Source organism: Emydura macquarii, unplaced genomic scaffold (genome assembly GCF_026122565.2).
Source record: "Emydura macquarii macquarii isolate MOO-44397 ecotype Brisbane River unplaced genomic scaffold, CSIRO-AGI_Emac_v2 contig_2676, whole genome shotgun sequence".
Classification (NCBI taxonomy): Eukaryota; Metazoa; Chordata; order Testudines; family Chelidae; genus Emydura; species Emydura macquarii.
Genome location: NW_027132813.1, coordinates 8,803,068 through 8,818,759, shown reverse-complemented (window position 1 = coordinate 8,818,759; position 15,692 = coordinate 8,803,068). Strand labels below are relative to the sequence as shown.

At 38.5% G+C, this 15,692-nt stretch overlaps 1 protein-coding gene across 7 annotated transcripts in view; it reads right to left on the bottom strand.

The window, feature by feature from the left end:
* Positions 1 to 14,762, bottom strand: part of CDC42BPA (CDC42 binding protein kinase alpha) — a 333,741-nt gene extending 318,979 nt beyond the window's left edge. For 4 of the 7 annotated variants that reach the window (XM_067564840.1, XM_067564839.1, XM_067564837.1 and 1 more), the window contains exon 1: positions 13,236 to 14,762. In XM_067564840.1, the coding sequence (XP_067420941.1) occupies positions 13,236 to 13,413 (178 nt within the window). In that variant the 5' untranslated portion in view covers positions 13,414 to 14,762. Of the gene's footprint in view, positions 1 to 12,104; positions 12,248 to 13,235 lie in introns of those variants that run through there. The other 3 variants (XM_067564832.1, XM_067564833.1, XM_067564834.1) reach the window with 2 other exon arrangements.
* Positions 14,763 to 15,692: the final 930 nt, after the last annotated feature.

Below are 15,692 nucleotides of genomic sequence, written 5' to 3'. Positions count from 1 at the left end.
ATAGAATCATGGAAGATTAGGGTTGGAAGGGACCACAAGAGGTCATCTAGTCCAACCCCTGCTCAAAGAAGGACCAACCCCAACTAAATTACCCCAGCCAGGGCTTTGTCAAGCTGGGCCTTAAAAACCTCTAAGGATGGAGATTCCACCACCCTCCTATGAAAAAGGTTTTCCTTATATCTAACCTAGACCACCCTCACTGCAACTTGAGACCATTGCTCCTTGTATCATTATGAATAACTTTTTTTACTGTAATTAAGGATCTCAATACCAAAACGAAGGAGAATTTTTCTTCACTGCCAGGTTACCAGAATTACTAATGGCCACAACCAAAAGCCAACTCCTTTCAGAAATAATTGAAGAAAAATTGGAAAGAGTATTTATTTAAATTTTTATGCAGACAATGTTATTTTAACCCCCTATACAATGTTTCAGAATTAATGCTCCCCAAAACAGTTTTTTAAACAAGCATTTCAGCTAAACTTATGAAAGGGAGATATTTATTAGTCTTCACCCACTTTACAAGAAAAGCTCTACAGTGACTGCCTAAGGCAGTGTAAGATCCATACACATCAAGAATCTATCTACTTATGTAGTTAAACTGCACATAAGATTATTGCAAGACAATGAAAGGCAACACAAATAAACAAAAAAGTCAGTTTCATAACACAATAACATGTATCATACTCTGTTGTCTCTTGGTAATCATGATTTCATACAGGGGTTTGTTTGGTTTTTAAAATATCTGAGTCTGAATTTTCATTCCTGGAAAAATTTCCATCTTTCCGCAGTTTTAGAGACAAGTGTAATTCAAGAAAGTAGGTAAGGTACCAAAAAATTTTTTTAAAACCCACTAGACAATTTTTAAAGATAATTTGGTCAATTTTTTCATAATTAAAAATTAATAGATAACTTTGGCAGATGCCATTGAATTTTAAAACAAGGGCTAATATTTCACTAGCCAAAGGTGATTTCTAGGCATGGAAAAAATTAATGTACAGTAAAGAAATTGAAATATGATACCTACAATGACAATAAAAAGTATAGCTGCAATGATACTACTTTTTTCCATAAAGTTCCCTCTATTTGTGTAAGAAAACTGCTTCCATAACTTCCCTCTAACAGATCAAATCATGACAAGAATAACAAAAATGCCTTTTGTGTCAGACACTGCTGAGATTATAAAAGGCTCTCTTTCAAATTATCTCAAAACAAAATGGCATAGTTCATCAAGTGCTTTTCATTGGTTGTGGAGAAATAACACAGCTGCTCCAAGTCTGTTAAGACAAGAATCCATGTCTTTCAATTGAGCTATATCTAAGGCAAACAGGCTAAAAAAAAAATTGTCTTATCTCTGCACAACTGCCTTGTGGCAGTTTCCATCTGAAATGCTGAAACTCAGATTTCTGGGTGTGTTCAAGAACTATTTTAGGCAACTGCCTAAGGGCTACAGAACACATGAATACACAGACACTTATTTGCAAGCAATATATACTATTGACATGAAATAACCCTTCTTTGGAATTCTAGCCATTTTTACAAAGTATACCATTTATAGAACAGAGGGTCGAGCTATTCCTACAGAAATCCAAAAACTCTCACTGCACTTCATTGATCAGTCAGTATAAGATGCACATAGCAAAAAGTGTGACTCAAAAATCATACACAGCCTGCTATAGTTCTCATGATGGCAGAAAAGCAGCTAAAACAACATAGCACTAACAAGCTAGAATAAGAATACCAGCTTCTATTTGTCCCACTTTTTGCCATGAATGTGACTTGGCATAACATTTAAACAACAGAGCATTTCACCACAAAAGGGAGTGTGGCAAATGGAGAAAGAGCTTTAATGAGGGAGAGTAGCAAGTACCATGGGACAATGTTGTCCCAAAAGTACTAACATTATAATCTGTAATCATTGTGCAATACAGATCACAAATAGGTTTGGCCACCTTCCTTATTACAATGTTGATTTCTTTAACTAATAGGTTTTAAAATCACAATTTCTCTCTGGTCTTTCCAAATTTTAAGATTTCTATAATTATAGCCACATCTACATACTCTGAAATCAGTTTTGATTGGAATAAGTTCTGAAGACATTTCAATCCGTTTTCAGTTCTTAAAACACCTGAATTCAGTAAGGAAACAGAGATTATGCAGCAGCTATTTACAGATGCTTCCTATCTAACACTAAGAGTTCTCTGATCGTAATTATGGGATTTTGAAGCAAAGTTTAAGCTCTACTGTTGATAATAAGGAAACTGAGCAGAAGCATCTAGACCTGGCAAGAGACAACCAAAGATTTCAGATTATGAGTTCACCAGCAAAAGTTGCTTTTCAAATACCTCTGGAAACATTAAAAACATTAAAAGGGCAAAATATGAAAACAAAATAGACTAATGTTGGAGCTATATAGCAGCAAATGTATTGGCGATCAGCACAGGAGAGATGGAGGCTTGTTCAGTGGATTATGGGACTCAAAACTGAAAATAGCAAGTAGACGTACACAGGTTCCTACCAAAACTGATATTGTTAATAGCATATTTAGTGAAGTACCAGCTAAAAATAAAAACTTAATGGTAGCAGCATTCATAGATTCAGAAATGGCAATGTTCTAAATCAGCCTGAGCAGACTGAAAAAGTCAATGTTTTGTCTGAATCAAGGAGTACAAAAGATTGATCACAATGCTGAGATATCTCTGCTACATGTTAGGAAACTAATTGTTCCTGTCTACTACACACTGAGAGAGATCATCTATTCCTTAACTTTTACAAAAATTGAACAGATCTTCCCTGGCACGACTCCAATATGAAATTATTATCCATCTTAACATTAGATATTTGTAAAGAACTCTTGTCACCATTACATCTAAACATTGACAATTTTATATCACTTTCATATCTGCAATACTTACATATTTGTATAACATTAGGAGATGCGCTATACAATTATCATACTTTGCATGTTTTTTAATCTAATTTCATTCAATAGTGAACACAGATCAATAGTGTTTTGTTGTATAAATGCCATTCAGTATCTCCTGCCACATGTTCCATGTACTTCTCCTTACTATTGTCTTCACTGTGCAGGAAGTGGCAAGATTTAGACATGGCCTGTGTTTGGGTCTAAGGAAAGTGCCAAGTCGAAGGTGACAAGGTTACAAGTCTGAGTGACAGGGAGGAAGGTGTTGCTGTCCATGGTGACTGAGAATGTGGAGAAGGCTTGCAGGAGGGAGGGAGGGAGTAGGAAAATCAAGAGTTCAGTTTCAGCCACATTGAGAAGGAGTTGATAGCTGGGCATCCATTAGAGATCAGGAGGACAGGCTGAGAGTTTGGTTTGGATGGAAAGCAATAGGTCTAGAGTGGAGAGGTATATCTGTGAGTTATCAGCATACAGATGATAGGTTAACCTATGTTTATGAATGACATTACTTAGGGAGTGTGTAGAGGGCATTAAGAAGGTGCCGAGAATGGAGCCATGTGCTCCCCTCCACCCCGGAAAGTTTCAGCAACGAAGAGGAGGATCCACTGACTGACACACTAAAGAAGCAGTGAAAGAGGCAGGAAGAAAACCAATAGTTAGAAGACTGAGTCACAAAGCCCAAGGAAGGGCAGAATTTCAAAACAAAGAGCATGGCTGACTGTGTCAAAGGCGGCTCAGAGGTCAGGCAGGATGAGCATGAAGTACTGGTTCTGAGCTTTGGCAAGGAAGATGTTATGAGAGACTTTGGTAAGTGTACAGGGAAGTGTAACAGCAAGAAGCCCGCTGGAAAGGGCCTAGGACTGAGCTGGAGGAAAGGAACTTGATACAGCAATTGCAGACAGCATGTTCAATGAGTTTAGAGACAAAGAAGAGGAGAGAATGGGGCAATAGCTGGAGAAGCAATTGATGTCAAAGGTATTTTTGTTTTGTTTTTTCATAGAAACTAAAACATGCTTGTATTGTGAAGAGAATGAACCAATGAAGGTGAACATATTATGGAGAGAGGTGAGGGAGAGATAAAAGTGGGACGAGGAAGACTAAATGACTGGATGGAGTTCCTGATACATATGGGTAACAAGAAAAGACAAGGAAGCTTAGCTTCAGGAATAGGGAGAAGGAACTGATGGTAGCTGCTGCCAATTGTAAAATGCAGTCAAGCTGCTGAAGCTAGGCCTCAAACAGTGATCAAACAACTCCCCAGTGGTCAGGTAACTCAGTCAAGGAACTCAGGCCAAGCTAGGCCTCCAACAGTAGCAATGATGGGGAGGGGCCCTTTCAATGGGAATATTATCTTTATACCAGAAATACTAGATAAACTTCCATTGATCATGAAAGTGTACTTCTCAGATCCTGACCTAACAAGACACTGATTCTAATCAAGGCCTCAAATTGCTTAGAAATTTAAAGGAAAAAGAAAACAATAAACCGGAGCACTTTAGGCCTAACCACTACTGTACACACAATCTGAAATTCCAAATAAGAAACAAAAATAGTTGCACAACATTTTTCAAACACCTAATTTTTCTTCAATAATTCAGTCTGTCATCCTCTCCCAACAACTAGTGATAATCTTGCTTTTCATGTGAACAGTTACCATTAAATTCTAATAATAAAGCTATGATCAAATTACAGCTGAAATGCAAAAGTTACTATTTCATTTAAGGTTTTATTTTCAATATGATCTAAAATATAGTTTTCAAAATAAAGAGGACTGTGATTCAAAACCTTTTAAAATAGGTGCTAAGAGCTATAAAAGAACTGTGTACCTTCTACTTATCAAAAAGTTAATCCTTCAGAATAAAAGAAGTCTAACAAAGTTGTGTAACAAAGCTAACAAATGAAGCTGCAGATCAGGATATGGATAAGGAAGATTTATGAAACAGAAAGTCTTAGGAGTCTAGGTGCAGCTCATGTGTATTTTATCCATGGTAACAGCTAGTAAACCTAATTAGACTGTGTTACTAGAAATAAAGTAAACTGACCTGTCTGAATAGAGGTTTTTTGCACTTATTATTAAACCTAATGTCATGTTTAAACTATTTGAAATAAAAATCCTGCAATTAACAAAAGGTTGCATATGACTGACCTAAGTCAGTTGCAGTTTTCAAAAGATTTTTGTCCACATTAGTAATATTCCCAAGCTTAATTAGGATTTTAAGAAAATAATTGTGTGGAGGTAACCTGAACAAGAAAGGAACAAAATATTCCAAATGTTCAGCCAGAAAAAGAACATTTGTTTAAAATAACGTAAATAATATATTCATGGAAGCATTTTTTCCCCCCAAAAGACAAAACCAAGGCAGTGTTCTAACATTAGAATCTTCAGAATACCATATTAAATTTCTAACACGCAGACTCAAGTGCCTACTCTACCCAGCATGGAAACAGTCTGTTCACTATCTACATTTTGCTGCTTGGCAACCACAACTAATTATTTCTGGATGTTTTCTACACACCTTGATCATAGTTATGGCAAAATAGATTACTGCTATTTTTAAATATAATTTACAATGTTAAAATATCTAATATTATGAAAAAAACTATCCTGAATATAAATATTAATGTATAGAGCATCCTCTGGAAAACAAGCACAGTCATACAGTAATTATAGCAGTAATCATAAGACAAAGCGTTAAGGAATTGATAGCAGAAACACAAGAGACCTACAGGCCTAAACCTTTAAGAACAGCTTAAGCAGTTAGCATAGGTTTAAGGCCTTACAGCCTGAGTAAGTGTAGTTGCTCAATAAATTAGCATAAGTAAGTAAACTAACAGTGACCTTAAGTCACAAGATGGATAAGACTTTGTTTATTGTTTTGTAACAGACACAAGTGTTGCAAGAAGGCAATATGTACCAGTTTTAGAGTATTTTTGGAGGGAATATTAGCAGATGCGTAATCGCAGATAATCACAGTAATTCAATGGAGGGATATGTTAATGAGTTTATCTTCATTAATATATTAACCAGCATCTCAACGTTATGAGAGCAAGGAAGTTAAGATATGGTAAAGGAGAGAAGAGCTATGCATACATATGCATGAGGACCATCAAGGTTTATAAAACATCTGGTCTCAAGTACAGCCATTGGGAGTTCTTCATCAGCATGTCAGAGTCAGACTAAGATCTTTTTCAACTTCTAGAACTCTTCCCAAAGATAGAATGAGTATATAACTATTATGGTACTGGCTGTCCTTACAGCACTGTATTACATCACTTTCCTTGTCTGGACTGATTTACTTATTGGATTAATTATTTTAATAATACAAATTTTACATTTACAGAAGGTCTTCCCTGAGCGTGAGGGCTCCATGGGGCAAAGCATTACTCCAAAGCAGTAATTCTGATAATACTGGCATGAATTTAGATCAAGAACCTACTAAATTTCAGTGTTAATTGGAGATTCTCAATAACTAATCAATAGGTCAGGTAACACAAGGGAGAGAGGTAATTTGCAGAAGAGCCTCCATCCACTTTGTGCCTGGAGTTTTGCACCTCCAGCTGAATAGCAGTAGCAAATCTGAACCATTGCACCTATTACTACCTATTATTACCCAGCTGTGGGTGAGAATCAAATGGTTAGAAGTGAAATTACTCATATTTACAGCTGCAGTTAATATTGCAGATGCCAATATGTGGATGCAAATTGTACCTGCAAACAATCTATACAAACAAAAAATATAGCCCAAAGTATTTAATATATTGAGCCAAATAAACCCATTAACCTTATAGCACTATATCTTTGTGGAATATATTGTGAATTATTTATGTACCATAGGATATAAAAGATGTAGTTTAGTAAAATTTATATTTGGGGTAGTGGAGAGGAGAATTTAATTTTGATACACAGACTGCATTGTAAATTAAAATGCACCTACCTCAACTGAGGTTAAGGATTTGTACAGACATCTTTAAATAGTCCAAGCAGCATATTTAAAAATAAAACATGATTATACCACCAACAAAATAATGAATTAACACTTTAGTCTGAAAAATGTTTTATCCTGATTAGTTTATGAGGATTATGACAGTTTAATATCTCAGATCATTATATTTCTCCTTTCATTTGTGTTAAACCAAAGCATGCTAAGAATTTCTGTATGGAATAAGGGAATTCCTAATTCCTGAAGATGATGTGTTAAATGCTAGTGTGCTGTTCTCATTCATCAAACAGAGCTGTACTCCTTTCAAATCAAAACAATCAACTCTCAATACACTCCCCAACTGCATAAAGCTCCAAAAAGAGCCCACCATGCAGCCCGTGAATAGCTGCAAATGCAGATGACCTGCTCATAAATTCTGAGGGTTTTTTAAACAAGTACAATAGTCTAGGGATTAAAGTCTTAGGGTACCATCAGCTTGTATATTTAAGAAATTAGCTGGCAGTACAGTGGGTTAATACATTACTCTTTGGCAGACTGGCCTAAAATCCTAAACCAGAGGTTCCCCAAACCGTGGGGCGTTCAGAGCGGCACAGCCGAACCCAAGTGTCACCCAGCCCCGCTCTGCCCTGAGCTCTATTAGGGCCCCAGCCCCTGGCTCCCAACTTAGCTGCAGCACCCAACTCCCACCTCAGCCCAGACATGGCTTCCGGGGCACCTGGCCACCATGCCCCACTCCTAGCCTCAGCCCCTGGCCTACACTGCAGCCCCCCCCGACCATGGCCCCTCTCCCAGCCCCAGCTAGGGGGAGGCACGATCAGGGTAAGGGCGGGTGTGGAGTAAAATGTTTGGGAACCACTGTCCTAAAACTAAGATAAGTAAAATGAGTTTGGTAGTCTCATAGTTCATTTGACCACATAGTAATTATTGCCTTATTTACCAAAATTGGTAATCTATGCTCAACACAGACCCAAGACAGAAAAAGGTGTGCTAGAGGTCAGAATTAAGGTGCACTGGCAGAAATGTGTTGGGAAGCTTACATGACTTATACTATTAGGATGGCTCAAACTGCTATTATTATTCTCCCTTTCATGTACACTAAATTCACTTGTAACTTTTTTATAAAAATAATTTGGTATAGAAGTTCACAAAATTACTCTGATAAAAGACTGAAACCTCTGTTTGGCAACATAAGAGACAACCTCCTGCTCCCTCCCTAAACGTTAAACAAAAATTATTTTTTAAATTCCAAATGTGTAATAAATACAGTTGAACCTTGATAATTCATGAATGATTGGTGGGGAGGCCAATTCTGAATGATACTCCAGAAATTTGTGAATTAGGCTCCAATTCTTCAAGGGCTCCACACAAATGGCCCCCATAGCTAACCCACCCTCTCCTTTACCCCCACTGTCAAAATAACTACTCATGATTAAATGTAGGGATGTATTTAACTACCCTGCAGAACTGGGGCCTTAGTGAATAAGACACCTATCCTGCTCCCAGCAAACCTAACAGCAACATTTTTATTAATTTCAATGTGACTAAAAACTGGGTCCTAGGTGAATAAACAATTAAAATAACAAAATATACATGCACAAGGACAATTCCTGAGAGAATGTAATTTATTTTGAAAAGTATCATTTATTTTTCATGAATTCTTAAGCCTTATATATTACCAAGAATATTGGAGAATATTTTATAAAAGAAATGAACCCTTAGTAACAGAAGGCCTAACTAAAATGCTGAACTAGTCTATCTTTGCACAGAAGTGAGGTCTGATTAAGATGTGTTGTGGGGTTTTTTGGTTTTTTGTTTTTTTTTTCCCGGTGTTGTGGGTTTTCTGCTTATTTGTTTTGTATGAATTATCAGGTTTGTTTGTATATACAACACAAACATGATTAAACTGTACCTGATAACTCCTGTTATTTCTGCCATGACCTACAAAGAATTGAACAACTGATCTCAGATACTGAAAGTAGGTTTGTTTAAAAAAAAACAAACATCCAAATGATTTAAAAACTAAAACAAAAAACAAGTCATACATAAATGCACATAGAAATATGAGAATCTTAAACAAACTGCTCAGAAGTTTAAACTTTTAAAACTGTCTCAGCAAACAAATTTTTAAATTACAGAACTAAAAAATAAAAATGATACACATCCCCCTTCCAGTCTGAAAGGCAACAGTTATGTTCCAAAAACTGGGCTGCCACCATTAATGATGCCGGTGCACAAAAAAACAGAGAAAACAAACTATAATCATTTCAGTGTCATTAGAAATAAAGTGAGGAAAGTTAACTTCACGTAACAAAAACTGAAAAAAAAATGATAGTGGAAGTCATTTTATTTTTCTCATATAAGTAAAATGAAAGAGTCCTATAAGGTCATCTACTTCATTCCTATGTTAGTGCTTTTTCCCCCTCCTCCTATATATTCTGGAGGGCTTTCTTTTATTTAGATTTAAAGTGTCCCAAGCAATGTGACTCTCTTCACTTTTCTTAAGAGATTATTCCAAATCAGTTTCACTATAAGGAAGTTTTTAAAGAAAGCATTTAAAAAATGAAGAGCAAAAACATATTTATAAACCTAAATCACTTTTTTTTTTTTTTTTTTTAAATAAACACCTCCTCCTCTTTACTACTATTTTTCTCCTAATCCCCTGCATCCTTGCCTGCATTACCTCCCCTAGTCTTGTAAGCATCAATGACAACCAATGCTGTTGTAGAAAAGAAAAGCAACGTACCTAGCAGTCTCAGTCTCTCCTGCTGGCAGGCTCCAGTTGCTGCAACTAGAGAATCTCTCTACTCTGAACAGAAATACAATTGAGCATCAAAACTAAAACTGGTTTGTACACACAGAACACAGAGTAGGACCAACTCTGGATATATAATTTATTTCCAAGATTCATGCTGATTAACTCTCAGAATTCATTCACGTGTGTGACCATTTCCATCAATGAGTTATATAATGTCTTTATTAGCTCACAGAAATAAATTAATTATGAATATATAATCAAACCATATTATACTGTATGTCACAACCACTGATACAACATGAATAGATGGGGAAAAGAAGTTTTATTTTTAAGTCTAAACAAGGATTCAAAACAAAAACAAAAAGATTTTAAATCACAAAGCAATCAGTCTGCTACTTCAGGTTCTTCTAATGTCTCTTACCATGATGAATAAAGATTGAAGGCTAAATAAAAATTGAAACACAGTTAAGCAAGTTAAATTCATCACAGCAATCCAAAAGGAAAGCTGAAAAATCTTGTTAAGATGTCCATCAATACTACCTTGCTTCACTTTATAAGTAATCCTAGTACTGGATATGAAGAGATAACATATTTCAAAGAACTGATCGAAAAGATTCAATAACTAGCTAAATACAAGAACATCAACATTCTTAACTAAATATAGCCGTAGTCATACTGCTATTGCTAAGATTATGTCAACTTTTCCATTCTAAGCCTCCTCCTAATCTTTTTCCAAGAGTTTATAACTACACTATAAATATTCAATCTGGCATGAAATTTAACATACAAAGACTCATTCCTGAAGCAATTTTTTTAAAACCAAAAAAACCAACTCTTCACCCCATCCCCTTCAAAAAAAAACAACAAAAAAAACACACTATGTACATGTTTTTAAATTACAGAAAGGAATAAAATCTGGAATTTTACCAATTATTTCCCCTCCACACACTTTATAACTGAATATACTAAGCATTTTTTTAATGAAACTTAAAAGACATTCTTGAAACCTTTAAACAAGATGATACAACTTGCAGGAGGCTTTTTACTTTTTTTGGTTTTTAAATGGTCATGGGCTTGTGCTCTATAATAGATTAAAAACATACACTAAGGCCTCAATCCTGCAATACACATGCACTTAACTTTATAATCATGAGTAGTCCAACTAATTTTGGGATGACTCACAGGGCCTTATGTCCTGATCTTGCAAAATGCTCTTTGCTGGTGGATCCCTGCACCACACAGCACCCTGCTGACTTACAACTGAAGCAGGATCAGGCTCCAAATCAATTTTAGTCCATTGATGAAAAAACAGCTTCAAATGCTTTGCATTTGTATAGCACTTTTCATCTGAGGAGCTGTAAGTGATTTACAAACAGTAGCTCTCACAACTCCCCAGGAAAAAAGGTAGGTATTATTTTCCCCATCCACAAAATAGGGAAGTTGAGACAGAGATGTGAAATGACTTGCATGTGGAGTCATTGACAGAGCCAGAAGGAGAATAAGATTTGCTGGCTGCCAACCCCATGCTCAGACCACTACCCAATGGTGCCTCTCATATTAAACACACATGTAACCACCCACACTAATACCAGTCTCACTGTCCCTTTCCTACACTTATAAATACGTGATTGAGATTATCTTAGAATAAAGAACCAGGTAACACTTTATTATACATTTCAATGCCTAAATATAATGAGACATTTCAATAAACAACCCAACTCTGCAAACCCTTATTCATGCGAGTAGTCAGTGAAGTTGGTGGGAATACTTGCTTGAGAAAGGACTGATCACATAAGTATGGTTTGTAGGGTAAGGGCTTCATTTCTTACGCCACATCCCTTGTCCCTCGATATCACAGGACGCTGCTGCAACTTTTTATTCTTAACCAACCCTTGACAAAACCCTTGAAATGTATAAGTTAAAAATCAGAATGGCAAGTGCTATGGCAGACTCTTGCCTATAAACATGGTAGAAACTCAGCCTCAAGTAGAGAGAGACTTTGCTATGGAGCTCTTGCAAGAGGAAGAGAAAAGGGTGGTGAAGCAGTAAAATAGTTATAAAAAAAGGCACATAAAAGGGTTTATTAGAGTTTTTCCAAAATAGCTTTTGATTTGTGTTTGCACTGTTAAATGTAATCTAGTAGATCCCTCACAAACTTAATGTAAAATTTGCAACTACTATGAGAATCTTACAGTGACATAGTAACTTGACAATTATCACTGCATGATGTAAGAACTTTCAACACTGATTGCAGGTACTAAAAACTCCATTATCCCACTCACATTTATATGTGAAGCCTATTTACAGGATATCAACTTGCTGAACCAATAAACCCTTGTTTAGTGCAATAAATCCTCCAATGTAAAACATCTTTGGAGCCACTAAATTTCAAAAAAACATTTCATGTCAAAGAATATGGAAAAACATCTGTCACAGTACTAATTTTAGAGTATGAATTCTTTTAAAAGCTTTTTTTTTAAATTACCTTTTCAGCTTGTCAAAATGTAGTAATTATATTCTGCTATTCAGATTAATAAAAGCACAAGACCAACATAGTTATGAAGAGTACAAGAATTTCAATTATTGAGTCAGATATTATTTAGATGTCAGTAAGAATATGGTAAAAAGCCCACAAATAAAGTTAGCAAACAGTATAGAACTGCTTGGTATGTTTTGATAACTGATCCAACAACAATCTTCCTTCAGTGACTTCATTATGAAGACTCCAACTAGTCATTTAATGTAACCAATGCTAATTATGAAGATTGGGAAAGTGTTCTTAAATATAGCAGTCTGCACATTTTATTAAATATAAATTATAAAGATTTTAAACTTAATTTAAAAGTACAGCATGACTTTGAAGGTTGAAGGTCACATACAGTAACTGTTCTCATCAGGATTCTTATGGTGAGACTGTATAGATGTTCTACATCTATATTTAGAAGAAAAAACAGGACAACCTGCCCTGTCATAAATTCAACCACAAATTATCATTAATCTATTTCATTAAAAATTCTATGGAGTCTATTATTGTGCTAAATCTCAAAATAGCAAGGAAAAAAAAAAAGACAACTTTACTCTGCTTTTCAATTTTATTTTCCCTACCAGAAACCAGGCTTTATATTCAAGTCAGCAATGACCTTAGATTACAGATGACATTATATTTTTTCTATTTTAACAGATATTTCAAATGCATTTATCATTTAAGAGAGTTTTACTTTAATAGACCATAAATTTGATTGCACAGAAAAGTTACAGAACTGTGCACTTGTCTTTTTTCCTACCAGGCAATTTACCCAGAATCATCCTAAAAAGTTTTAAATGCAAACATTATATTAAGTATACCTAAAACAAACAAACAAAAAAAAACCCAAATGCCAGAATTTGGTGGTGTCAAGATTAAGATGAACTCTCATCTTTAGTAAAACCTTCACCTGGGATAACTGATGTGAAATTATTGCTAGAAATGATTTAAACTGTCAAATATAAATAATAAGATTCTTGAAAAAAACACGCACTATAAACAAACCTGTTATACATGTGTCTGATAGTGACACACTATGAATCACATATGAACATGTAAGGATGTGAACAAAATGAATACATTCAGACTTACCCCATTCTAGATACTCAAGAATATTCTTCTCTCTCCTCAGTGGGGAATTATTACATTCATCATAAAGGCAGATGAGTATATCCAACAAGGTTTCCACACTGAAGCACTGCCCATTAGTCCGAGTTGGCCCATCCAAAATAAACTGTTCCAACTGCCTCAAACGCACCTCTCCAGACATGGTTGTTTCAGTTTGTACTGGGGTTTCTTTTTTAATTATTATTATTACTTTTTTTAAAAAAAAATCTAACTTGTAAATGTATTGGTAAAAAAGAAAATCAACAACCTATGTTTTTAAACAAATGTCAATGCAGCAAAGGTGGTGCTGAATTTACAATCCACCTCAGTGTTCCTAGTCTGAAAACTGAATGTCAGTCAGTTTCACACACACACACACACACACACACACACACCCATATACAGTATATACACAATTTGAAAGAAAATAGTTATCCTAAAAAAAATATTTTAATACTTTTAAAAGGAAAGAAAAATATAGTCACTCTTGACATTTAAATAATAATAATAATTAAAATGAAATTCAACCAAGACTGACACCAAATTTTATCATAATAGAGTAATAGATATATTTATATATTTAAAAAGGTCTTCTCCTTCATTCAAAACTCAAATCATTCAACATAATCCTGAAAAGAATCCCATGGCATCATTAAAGTGTAAATGCCCCATTCAGTTTACATCGGCAATTCACTTTGGAAGGAGCAGCAGAAGGAAAAATATATAAAACGAAGAAAAATAAATGCATAGAGAAGGGGAGGCACAGGGCTGAAAAATACCCCCCACCTCCACCTCCACCACCTCCTCCTCCAGCACCACTCGGAAAATGCATCAGTGGCAATTTCTTCAGGGGGGTGGTGGGAAAAGATCGCTTGAAGCAGCAGGGCTCAGCCAAGTCCTGTCTGAGGAAGGCTTCTCCTTTCTCCTCCTCCTCCTCCTCACCGAGTCTCCTTTTAAGGCTTTTCAGTGATCCCCCAAAATTAAAGGCTTCATCCCCCCACGTCTCCTCTGCTGTGTGGGGGGGTGGGGGCCGGGGCTAAGCAGCCCCCTAAACACCAGCACCACCCAGGGAAGGTGGGGGGCGGGCAGGCGGGTAACCCTGTCAAATCCGCCCCATCTCTGTGCGCGTCCTCCGCCGGCGGCGCGCCCTGGGGAGCGGGGTGCCCCCTCCTGCGGGCCGAGATTCAAAGCGACTCGACAGGTAAGGCCCCCGCTGCTCGTCAGTGCTGCGGCGGCGGCGGCGGTTTTCAATCCCGGAGATGGAGAGATGCTGCCCCGGCTTCGCCCCACCGGGCTACAGGCATCTTCCTCCGAGCGGGGGCCCGGCAGGGCTCGCAGCCTGCGCCCCGCTTTCCTCTCCGCCGGCTCCGGCTCCTCCACACGCCCCCCTCCGCCGGCCCGGCTCCGTCGCCCCCTCACTCACACCCACAGGCGGCGGCGGCCGCGGCTGGGCTCTCCGGATCCAACATGGCGGCCTCGCTCGCTCCCTGCCTCCCCAGCCCTAGCGGACGGAGCAGCCGCCGAGCACAGCCGCAGCGAGCGGCGCCGAGCCTGGGAGCTGCTGCTACTGACGGGATTCGGGGAGGGGGGCGGCGGGGGGAGCCGCTGCTGCTGCTGCAGCAGGGAATGCAGGGATACAGGCGGACTGGGCGGGGGGGGAGAGGAGAGGAGAGGAGAGGAGGGGAGGAATCGGGACGGAACGCCCCGGGGGCTCGTGCAGGAGCCGGCAGCCGGCTGGCTTCCCTCCCTCGTCCCCGGCTGGGCTGTTCCCGCACGGCTCTTCGCCCCACCGGCGGGTGGCGGCCTCCCCGTTTTGTGAACACGCCCCACACCTGGGGCAAGGCGCGGCGGGGCCCCTCGGCTGGCAGCGCCCCCCACACGCACGCCCTGCTTGTCTGTGCGGGCTATCGCCCCTGAATAGCCCCTTTCGCTCCTTTGTCCCCCCCCTTTTACTGCTCTGTCCCCTTCTCTCCACCACCCGCTAAAACCTGGTTGAGGAGCCCCCCCGCTGCTATGTCACTTCTCTCCCATCCCTTCCCCCCCCCCATCCTATTCCCCCCTCTCCATAAATGAGCGGTGGGAACCACCCAGCCAAAGCAAGGCTTGTAGCTCCCTAAGCTTCTCTCCAGGTGCCTGCAGGGGGGGGGGGGGCGGAAGCAGGGGCACAGGCCTCTGGGCACAGAACTCCTCCCGGCCGAGGGGGGTGAGCTCCTGCCGGTGTCAGGGCTGGGGAAGGAAGCGCCAGCTGCTGGGAGGGCACAGAATGTGCCCCTCCAAAAGGGGTCAAAGTTAAATTTCTGCTCAGGCCCCTGCTTCTCTCTCCATGGTCACTGTCCTTTGCTTCTATGTGGGCTCCTTCATTGTCTGCTTGGTGATAATGTTTTGTCATTCCTCTAATTACACCCTTCAATAAAAGATGCCCTGTTTCATCTAAAGGTCCAA